Source organism: Vicia villosa, linkage group LG7 (assembly GCF_029867415.1).
Source record: "Vicia villosa cultivar HV-30 ecotype Madison, WI linkage group LG7, Vvil1.0, whole genome shotgun sequence".
NCBI lineage: Eukaryota > Viridiplantae > Streptophyta > Magnoliopsida > Fabales > Fabaceae > Vicia > Vicia villosa.
The window spans coordinates 31,516,624-31,528,571 of record NC_081186.1 but is presented as its reverse complement, the minus strand read 5'-3'; the positions used below and the strand labels follow the sequence as shown (position 1 = coordinate 31,528,571).

The window sequence follows — 11,948 nt, the reverse complement described above, 5'->3', positions numbered from 1 at the left end:
AAGAAATCTGCTTATTGGAAGGGACCCCAATTAGAATCTGATAGAAAACCTGTAAATGCAATATGATATGAGTGCATGGGTGCATGTGTGCATGTTTTATTATTTTTAAGACTTTTTAGCTTTGTCTCAAACAAACAACACAAGATAACGGAGAAGATAGTGAAGCATAACCAAGATAAGCACAACCAAGATAAGCAAACATAATCGATTAATTCTGCAACCAAGTTCTTGAAGTACAAAATATTCTGCTCCCACGAGCCAACAAATACAGCAATAGAAATAAGAATCCCATCCAACAAGTCTGGTGGTGATTCTACAACAAAGTCAACACTAAGCAGGATCTCCCATGTCCAAATGACGAAGGGGGCTGTCTCCAATGTTCTTATAACTCCAGGTCTTCATTTCTTCAAAAAGCTTTTTCGTCTCAGCATGGGTGGGTCTCTTAATGATCTCTTGAATCAGCAGGTCCTTTCTGAAATGCATTGATTCCATGTAGCAGTTCTTCAACTCCCAACATCTGGCTTCCTCTTGAGCTTGGGTATTACCTTGACCTTTTTCTTCTACTTGACCCTTCAGCTTTCGGATTTCTTCATAGCACTTTTCTAAGGTTCCTTGGCGTTCCAACAAGAGTTTGTCTGCTTTCTTTCGAAGAGCCCTTTCTGAATTTGCTTCTTTAGTCTGAATCTGGAGTCTTTCAGTCAAATCTGCCAACTGAGCCTCGTAATGTTCTTTCAGCTTCTTCTCTTGAGATTCATTAGATTTAGGGTCTATAGTCACTCTTGGCCTTTTCTGAGAAGTACTTCCTCTAGCATACAATTCTTCAAGCTCTAATTCTCTCATTTTCAACTTATGAAGAGCAGAAAGCTTCTCTTGCCTAGCAGTATTCATCTTAACACGCATTGTTTCCACCTGTTCAGTCAACTTTTGATTCTGCTCAACAGTTCGATTATAACGAGGCAGGAGACAATGTTGGGTTGTTCACCAGCAGGGGGGTACAAAGGATCTTTGGAGGGAAAGGGCATCCCTCGAACAGCAACCACAGATTCGACCCACTTAGTATAATCCTCATAAGTAGCACAATCTCGCTGACCAAAATGTTTCTTATCTCTCCAACAAATACTCTTCCAGGCTTGTACAGCTTCTGCCATCTGCCCACTGTCGGTGGCCGAATGATAGAAAATATTCTCAGCAGTTTCTGTCTGCTCAGGGGGACTGATAAAAGCATATCCAAATGTTCTCCTAGCCAGGACGGGATTATAGTTGATTCCACCCCTAAGACCCATGAGAGGTACATTTTTGAACTTTCCGCAACTCATAATAACTTCCATGTCATCTACAGATCTGTTCTGCCAGACAATATCTTTGGCCCTAAGCCCCATAATCCTCTCAGCCCACTTAGATGTGTGCCTATTATCAACGAAAGCGCCACGCTCAGGCAAATGTGACCTGAACCAACGATATAACAACGGAGCACAGAATCTAACCAAACCTCCCTTCTGACTACTCTTGTGATGAATTGAGTGATAAACATCCCCCAAAAGTGTAAGAACCGGATTCTGCAGAATGAACATATGAATTGCACTCATGTCAACAAAGTTAGGAATGTTCGAGAACATCATGATACCATAGATACCTAGAGCCAGGATAGCCCTAAATGTGTCCCATTCCTTTGCTTCAGCAGCCTCACAACCCCTTTTGACCAGAAACTCCATGCAAAAACCAAGACCTCCTCCCTTCTTAGTGAGATTTGCTTCCACGACTGACTTGCTCAAATAAAGAGCCTTAGCAATTTCAATGGAATCAGGGGCCTTCATGGTGCCATAGTATGGTACTTCCTTCTTTATAGGAACGCCAAGAAATAGGGAATACCCTTCTAATGTTGGAACCAAGAGGTAGTCGGTGAACGTGAAGCAGCGAAGGGAAGGATTATAGAACTGAAGCAAAGTATGAACTCCCTCTTGCTCGTACTTGGTGAACGACATCTTGAGAAGGCTCAGAATGTACCCATATTTTTCTCGGAAATTGGTTGACTCATCTGGCGTAATCTTCTTTGCTAAACACCCAAGGGAATCCAGATTCGGATCCAGGAAAGAATAAGAGGGATTGCGTCTACCAGTCTTCATTGGTGGGGCCATGTGTTGGTCGGAGACAAAGCCAAAAATTCCTGAAAATAAATGAACATGCATGTTAAATGGTATGGTGGAATGCATTTCATCGGGAGAATCCTAAAGTCTTTTCATTATTTCTTTTCTTTTTCTTTTCTTTTCTTTTCTTTTTGCAAAAAGTGTACATTTTGTCACTATTTTTGGAAATAGACTTTAGGATTCTCCACGAATGAAGTGAGGTGGATGCAATAACATGATGTGTCATGTGTGTGATGCAGTGAGAGACTGAATGTCCCTCGCAGCTCTGGATATTTGGGTAACACTGAGTGTAGCAGGTTCAAAGTTCCGACTTCAGATTGCAAAATGTAAATCAGGGTATGATGAAGGCTAGTATCCTGTCCCACCCCAAACTCACAGGTATGAATTCTAGACACGGACAGGTGGTCCCTAATGGTCACTAGGGTCTACATATCCCATGGGGTACAAAGTGTTTGAGGCAGCAAGCGTGCCAGACACAGTGTTCCATGAAAGAACCTCGCCCAGTTGTGGTACCCCATGTTGAACTCGATCGTAGCAAGAGCCACGGGAGTCAACATGAGCATCCACGCTAATCCTATGTGTCACTTGGCCTGGGTAGTGGGCCTTTTACCTCAAGAACCCCCACCTGCAAAACAAAGCAGAAAAATATGTGGCCCCCACGGGGACCCATAATATAGTCCAGATGCATGATGTGCAAGCAGAAATAAATATGACATGCAAGCAGAAAATAAACATGCAAACATATATACAAGATATATACATAAAAGACAAATAAACACCCAGTAAAATAAAACAAACAAAGGCTAGGAATATATTTATCCCATAAGGGAGAGGAATACCAGGAAACCTAAAAAAGGGTAAGAACAAGGTCTTGCGACCAGAGAATCAAGGTACGGGAGTCGGTTACGCGAGGGGAAGGTATTAGCACCCCTCACGCCCATCGTACTCGATGGTATCCACCTATGTTTGTTTCTATCTAAAGGGTGTGTCTAATGTCTATGTCTACATGCGAATGAATGCAAAATAAATACGGGGAAAAGAAGGAATAATTACAAATGTGCTCGTTCAAGCCCCGCGACTTGATGCCTACGTATCCTTTTCAGGAATCAGAGCGCCGTAGTTCGGCTCCATAGTTTTGTTTGTTTTTGTGTTTTTTAGTTGGGCGGAGTTAACGCTCGCGCTCTTGCATAAGGGGACAGCCTAGGATGCAATAGAGCGGAGATAACGATGCCCTTAAGAAAGGAGAGAAAGAGAGAGAGAGAGTTTGAGTGTTTCGAGGAAATCCCTAAGGCAAGGGAAACTCGAGTTACTCTTTGGTTTGTGTCTTTTAGAATTTGGGAACTTACGCCCGAATGGTTCCCTAAAGCAAGGGAGATCCAAGCACTCGAATGATTCCCTAAAGCAAGGGATATTCAAGCTTCCATTCCCTTTTTAATGGTTTTCACTTTTTTATTAATGTTTTTTAAGTATTTTCTTTGTATTTTTTAATGGGATTTTATTTGAATATTTGTTAGATGTTTTAATGTTGTAAAAGAAAAAGAAATGCAGAAGGGGGAACTATTCCTAACTTCTACATCTATGTTATTGACTATTCTAAGAGAAAATGAGGAAGAAAAATCATCTAAGTTGATTAAAACCAATTTTAAGGACCAAAGGGTATATTTGTCATTTCACAATATATGGAAAAATACTCACAAAGTAAAATAATTAAAAACCATACAAACCATGAAAGCTATTTATGAAAATTATTTACAAACTACTTCATTTTATTCTATGTGAGGAGACTAATTTTGAATTATCAAAGAAAGAACAATTGTTTATGGTTTATCAACCAATCAAAAATCAAAGGAAACAACAATTAAAAATCGATTAAAAGAAAATAATATTCTAAGAAGTCTAATTGAGTGAAAATGTTTTTAGTCAATTTTATTTAAGAAAAAGAATTATTATGCAAAAAGAATTAAAAGAAAAATCAACTTTTATTATTGTTTTTGTTAAACAGCAGGGGTGCAAAAGTAATCAGTATATGAACTAAAACAATTATAAAGCAGACTGGGCCAGAAAAGATAGGGGGTGGAGATAGCAGGCTGCGCCAAGGGCCCAATCCAGTAGCAGGGTGTGTTAGCAGAACGGGGGTGAAATCCAGAAAACAGTTCTAAGTCCAGCCGCGCCAAGGCCCAATGCTTTGTTCTCTATTTCTATTTATTGTCATTGTCATTTTCTCTGCTTATTCATTTATTAAAAGCATGCAATATATCATACAGTAAAACGTGACATGCCTATATTTATCAATTGATCAGGTGAGAGATTTAAGTCACTAAAAACAAAAGCAACAATGAACCAATCACATGCTAACACGTCACATTCCAATGATTACAATAAAACAAAACTAGCCAAACAAATGATAAAATGAACCAATCCCTACTTGCCACGTGAGCTAGCCGCATAACAGAATGCCACCACACACAGACGCCGGAGCCTAGCTCCGGTCGTCTTCTCCGGCCAACACACGGCGGAGATCCTACGAAACTTTCCAGAAGACTACCAAACTAACATCAATCGAGTCGGATTTCCACACTAAACAAGGATCTAGCATTAGTTTTCATCAGTTTTTACTCAAACTTCAGAACCGAGGACAAACCTAAAACCCTAACATCTAGCATATTCACCAAAACACATTCTGATCACAGCAACAGATTCGGACACATCCATGGCATTCACATATATGGCTCAAGACTTCTAACTAACATTAGATCATGTAACCAGAATCAGAATTTCAAGAATGAATATCAAACAAAGCCTACATTAACAGGATTGCTACTAACAAGCTTGCAGATTGAACATGATGCCATTTTCGCTACTATGTTTATTATCATGCCAAGAGAGTTCTTTAGATTTACCTGAAGCGAGCTCTTAAATTAGCGGCAAGAGAACTCAGTCACAATAGCAGCTCCGGTAAGACAGCTCAAGAACTCTAAAACCTGAGGAAAGAGTCACACAATCCTACGGTGACGGCGGTGAGATTGTTACGGATCCATTGATGTGTAACTCGCAGAAGCTTGACGAAGAGTGATGGCGAGATCTGGAAGTTTCGATGATGATGGTGATGATTGCGTGGGGATGATATTGAAAGCGGACGGAGGCCGAGCTGACGGTTAGGGTGGTGATGGTGGCCGGAGAATTTTGTTAGAGTTGGTTAAAGTGGCTGGAAGAAATGGAGAAAGAGAAGGGGGGAGAGAGAGATTGTGGGGATAATGAATGGGAATAAGAGGAAAGGAGAAGTGAGTTCGGAGTGAGGGAATTTTCAGAATGAGCGTGTGTGAGTATGTGAGGGTGGCTCTTTATTTATAGGGCAAGATGATTGGCATGAAGAGCAACTCTTTGGTGTGGGCCTTGAATTGTAGGTGGACATTTGCAATGTAGATTTTTCTTAGGTGTGGGACTATATTATGCAATGCTTAATACACAAGTTTGTGTAGTTAAGGCAAGTCTTCATGCATGCTTTTTGAACCTGAGAAATTGCATGGCTAAGTGTGGAAGGTGTTGGTGGAATGTTGCCTGTGCATGCTGCAACCTTGGTTCAGCCTTTTGCCCATGTGGGTCATCCCTGATGACGACTTTGTATGCCCATAATTACAAACACAGCTCACCAAATGGCATAAACTTGGCACCCAATTGAAGTCCTCATGGAGCATGAGAGGTTTGGTGTTCAAAGGACCTTGACTCAATGCTTGGAAATAGAAGAGAAATAGCCTTGAACTCATAGAATCACAACTGCCGGGACTATGTGTGCGCGTGACATGACTTGGCTTATACTCTTTGGCAAAATGAACACTTGTAAGGTCACCACTTTAGGACTCCGTATCTCAATAACCCGTTGACCAAAATTGAAGATCTCCATCTTAATGGACAGAGGACATGGGAGTGAAGACATTTATGTGACAATGGAGTCAGGGAGATGTTTGTAACCTCTTAAAAAACCGCTTCAAAAGTGACACGCCACATGCTTGTCAAAATGTCTCGCGTGTCCCCTGACTTATGGCCTAGATTCTTGTTAATGCACGGTTTGGTCAGAGTGTGACTTTGAGCACTCACAATTGATTCAATACCTACTAAATTGCCTAAAATCTTGTTTCAATGTGCAGAGGGTATGGCAAAGAGTAGATACACACCATGTTTGCATTCTCAGGGTTCTTGAATTGCCCTATAATTGGCTTCAAATATGGCACACCACCTGTTTGTCAAAATGCTTCATGTATGACCAAAAATCTGCCTAGCTGAATGACTCGAACAAATGCATTTCTTCTAACTTCAAACCAATATAACTCTTGAATCAAGCTTCAAATGGAAAAAAAACTCCCAACTAGAGAATTGTAGAGGGCTATGATTTGAACACTTTGGGTGTTGAGCTTGTCTTAAAATTCTTTCGTTTTCAACATGATAATTGAACCGGAAGTCAGCTGCCCAGCCAATTGGAAATTCACTCAAAAATTCTTTAAGTGTAGAACTTTCCTCTTTTGGCAGGTTCCCATTTCAACTAAATTTCCAAATTTGGCAATTTTGATTATTTCTTGATTTTTCTCATTTCCTTGACTTTCTTTGACCGATTTTCCACCAAAAGTCAATATTTGAATAATTCTTCTGATTTTGACCCAAAAGTCAAATGTTCTGATTTTCTCTGATTATTGATGAAATTCCCGATTAAATTTTCTCCAGTCAAATCCAGTCAAACAAACACATCCTCCTAGTCAGTATGAGAACTTTTTCACACATAGAAGCCATTCCTGATTGAATGTTGACCAGAAAGTCAACTGGTTGACTTTGGTCAAAGAAACCCTGATTTGGGAGACCAGGTGATTTGCAAGACAGTATCCTTCCACCAATGCCTTGACTTGAGATTGAGAAAAACCCTAATCCAGGAGGACTTCAAGGAACATAGAGCCACATGATTATACCTCAGTCTTCTTATTCTGTGATCAGAAATTCTTTGCAATAGAGCTTTTTCTTGCTATCCTTTGAATAGCACCAATGATATGAATGCATAAGTGTGAGTTATGACCTAAGTGATGTATGTACATGAGTTATAAGCCTGATGAATAAGGGTAGGACAAATTTGGGGTATGACAGACAGTTGGTCGACCTGGAAGGCAAAGTTAGTTTTATGTGATGTTATGAATGCAAATGCAATCTTTTCAAGGATCTTTAGGAATTTAGTTAGCAACATTAGAAAATGATTAGGTCGCGTCTTTGTATGAAGAATTCTGACTTTTGTTTTTTAACGTCCTTCTTTGAGAATCAAGCTCACCATATCGAGTGGGTCATCGCCTCTGATTCGGGCTACTTGTACTTCTGAATTTGAAGGCATATGGCTAGAGGAAATTAAATCCTCTTGCCCCTTGATAGGTGTCGTGTCTTTGAATTGGAAGATGTGTGGCCAGAGGAAAATAAATCCTCTTGCCCCTAGATAAGAGTTCAGTCCTTGATAAGAGCACCTGAAATTGTGCGCCCTAAATTCCTAAGATCCTCGAAAGGGTTAGTTAAATCATGTTATGCTTATGATGTCATGATGTTATGCAATGCATCATGCAAAGCGTAAGATGGTAAGGACGAGTGAGTCCCACAAGAAAAACCTGCAAGAAAAACAAAGGGTTAGTAGCAAGCATAGACAAGTCACACAAGTGTCCTTAGGTTTAAAGGCTCGCATGAAGTTTATAGGTAAGTACCCTCCCCAGTGAAGTTATGTTGGTTCAACCTGTCCTATATATTGATTGGGTTCTAGGGAGCTCATATCATTGACCTTTCTCGAAGGCGCTTATCTCAGTTCGGCAATCGAATCACCGACCGAAAAGGTCCTGAAAGTCCTGTCCATATGAGTGTAGCTTCGAGTATCAACCAACTTCAGTCGGAACCAAAGCCAGCCACCTCGCTACTTTCTAATAGGCCAAAGTCAAGTTCAACTAGGGTTCTAAGGGCAAATTAGTGCTTAATGACACCACGCAGCAGCCAAGTGTTTCCTCAAGTCGGATCCCAAGGAACACTAGGACAAACCAATTTGTCAGACTAACGATGGCCACCATATCAACCACATCAGTATACGCTGTGCAGTCTCCTTGATCTCATGCCATTTACCTAAGGTACTTAGATCCGGGTTAGGATCTTTCGCACAAGTAAATACCCAAAACAACCTTTGAAATATAAAGCAGACAAATCAAACAATTTAAAGTGATCCTAGACTTTAAGGTAACCCCTATTTTATTCGAATAGATCCCCAGCAGAGTTGCCAGTTCTGTAATACGGTGAACTGACTTTATTTGAAATGTACGGTAAGCAAGAGTCGCCACCGAATTTTATTTTATCCAATTGGAAAGGCTAAAAGAACAGAAAAAACCTTTTAAAAGAAAACTGAGTTCGGGGGGTAAGTTATACAAAGGGAAGGTGTAAGGCACCCTTTGCATCCATGGTTATCCATGGGCTCTTAATTGCTTAGCTCACTTTTTGAATTGTTTGAAATGTTTGAAGTACATTTGGAAAAGATTTTGAAGAAGAATTTTAGCTTGTAAATAAGCGTAGTCTTTTTGAATTTGATTTTGAAAAGAGGTGTGAAAAGTAATTTGAATTTTAGAGCAAGCAACTAGTAGCAACTACCTTAAGTTTGAAAGATCGTTCTTTTAGCTTTTCGGGCGAAAGGGTCTATCCATACCATGAGAGGGCAGGAAGTCTTTCAATTGGATGTAAAAGGGTCATCGTGAATAATCATGTGGTTAACTTCGATGACATTTATCTTGTAATTAGGTGATCTACGTTCAATTCATGGTTATCACTCCCTGAATTACTAACCATGCAGTTTAAAATTGCAGAAATTAAAGGCAGAAAAATAAAAGTACCTATGCTATTACAATAAACACCTGCGGGGATGGGGAAATTAAAGCAGAAAATAAGAAATATGAATAATTAATTTAATTATCTTTATCTTGAGCCTTGATCTTCCTCGAACATTCAATTGACTCTGAACATCTGAGAATTAAACAGAAAATAATAGGGGTGAGTGTAGATGGATTCATTGACTATCCGAGGCAAACCCTATTTTAGGCAAAGAGGCGAAATTAAAATGATAATTAAACAAAGAGAGAGTTAGAAACTTAGCTTTTTGATTGATGGCGCGTGGCTGAAGAATCTTTGATTAACCCTGAAAAAATTAAGAATGAAGAAAAGAAAAGTTAGTGTATTTATTGATCTAAACCCTAATTGATAAAAGATCTACAAACCCTAAAAAGTTTACAAACCCTAATCCTGAACCTAAAAAGGTTTTTTAAGAAAACTTATTGTGACCCAAAAGGTTTATAGGGCTTAAAAATGCATTAATGGATAACACCTACCTGAGGATTCTAGGGTTTATAAATGAATCGAGGTTAACAAACCTAAAAATTAACTATTAATTTTCAATTAATTAATTAATTAAAAGTATATACAAACTTAATAATTTTTATTGTTTAAAAAATAGTTATTAATAAATTTGGAAAAATCGAGTTTTCGATTAAAAATAAATAATTGTAAAATTACATAAAAAAACTAACTTGAAAAGAAATTATAATAATAATAATAAGTAAAAAAAAGAAAAGAAAGGAAAGAAATAAACCTAGAGACATTTAAAAATAAATACAAAGATTAAAAACTTAGCTTCGCTTGAGTGTGCCAGCTTGATGGAGGTCGCTGGTGAGGATGCAGCTTCCTGATCCCTTGATATGAGTTGGTTGGAGATCCATTGGCTGAGAATGGATGGTGGATCATGGTCTTCTTCAAGCAGCGCGCGTAGAATTTGAACATAAATCAATTCAATAAAATATATGGGGGGCCTGGGGATCGAACCCATGTCCCAATGGTTGCAAGACTTACACGCTGGCCAACTGAGATATGGTTGTTAGTCATCTATAAATCCCAATGAATTAATTAAATAAATAAATAAGGTGTAAATGGTGAATTCAAATAGAAAGGTCAAACTGGGCCCACAGCGTTTTGAACGAGCGAATCAGCATCGGAGTGAGATTCTGATATTGTTGACTGGCCAATAGTGTGATACAGCGATGCCACGTGCGCGTATTGACTGGGCCAAGGTTGACTGGACCGGAGAAGCGCCGGAACCCTACGTCCGGTCATCTTCTCCGGTGACTCCCTCACCTGGAATCTGCAAAAAACAACCAAAAAACACGCAAAGAGATACTCTACCCCCTAAATTGACCCCCCCTGAATCCATTGGTGTTATTATTTTATCCTGAAAATTCCTGCAAATCAAGATTCGAAAAAAATAAAGGGATCACGGTCATCAATGGTGCGCTCATGTTCTTACGTCTCAACCTTCATGTTTGGGTTCCGACTTGTCTTAAATGATCATTTGAATTGATCTGGGTTATTAGAAACTTTCAACTATGCATATATAATGAAATACGAATTGTAAAAAAAAGAACAAAACGGGAAGCACGTGAATGACCCTTTCAGGTGCATGTGAACGTGGTAACCTTACAATTCGTACCCTATGGACGTTTAGGAGATGTTTTGACTGCTTGGTTTGGATTGAGGATTCCTGAAACAAAAGATATAACCTACACCCGTTTTTTTGATTTTATAAATTTGAGAATCCTATCAGAAGCTAGGTTTTTTCGTCCCCTAATGATGAGCACACATTATGTATATATAGTAGTGTGAATTAGGGTAACAAACTTGGGCTGAATCTTGGTGAATTGCAAGATTTGTATTTGATTGATTCTTGAATGCAAACTTTCTAAAATTGTCCAATTTGTTTCTTCTCTTTCCAATCCCTATCTCCACGAAATTTGGACATATTATTGACATTGTGAGTGATTGGAATTGATTAGAATATATAACCCAATCAAATCTTTATTATTTCTTTCAATCATTTGATTTAAATTGCATTTTATATGAATAAAAATTCAAATAAAAATTAAATAAAATCATATGGGCGTGGTCATGGGATTAGAGATTATTAGTAACCTTAGGAACAAGTTTGGATCAAAAAATGTTGGGCCCATTTGCAATAAAATCCAATTTGGCCCTTATTTGGTTCATGCAATTCACCCAAAATTGACCAACTTTGACAAAGCATATCTCCATCAATTTTAAAGATATGGAAGAGTTCTAGGACTCTTTGGAAACCTCAGGATGTCTTCTATAAGCCACTTTGGAACATATTTTGCATTTAGAGATTTTATCTTGATGATATGGCTCCTGACAAAAAACAGCTTTTTGCGATCTTCAAGAAGGACCTGTAATGTATTGGCTCATATCACTTATGCGGAAGCACTTCTTGACCTTGGGCCAAACATCAAAGTTGTAGAGAATCAAATCTCCTTGATGAATCATGATCAACCCTTGATCAAATGATGAATGACACTTCCAAATGAGAATGTTGACAAAAAATCAAGAACTTTGACTGTGATTTGACCATAGTTTGACTTTTAGGTCAACCAGTCGATGTTGATTATTTGGGTCATTGAGTGAGCAGTCTTTTGAATCAGGGCTTGAAACTTGGCATGAGGGTACTTTAAATCATATGAGAGATCATGGAATCCACTTGAGGTATCAGAAGTTCAAATTCCTTGATTAAATCAGAAACCCTAATTTAGAGGTTGTTGTTTAGGAGAGAGACTGCATGCTTCTTTCTTGTGTATCTTTGTGCATTTGAAAGTCAAATGGACTGAAATATGAGTAAATATGTTGGGCAAATTTTGGGGTATGACAGTTGGTAACTCTCCTTCCATAATTAATGTACTTCTTGTAGATGGATTAGCT

At 38.8% G+C, this 11,948-nt stretch overlaps 1 protein-coding gene across 1 annotated transcript; it reads right to left on the bottom strand.

Annotated features, from left to right (window-relative positions):
• Positions 1-917: 917 nt before the first annotated feature.
• On the bottom strand, positions 918-2,135 carry LOC131618825 (uncharacterized). Its single transcript, XM_058889983.1, has one exon. The coding sequence runs from the start codon at positions 2,133-2,135 to the stop codon at positions 918-920; it is 1,218 nt and encodes a 405-aa protein (XP_058745966.1).
• Between the last annotated feature and the right edge of the window lie 9,813 nt (positions 2,136-11,948).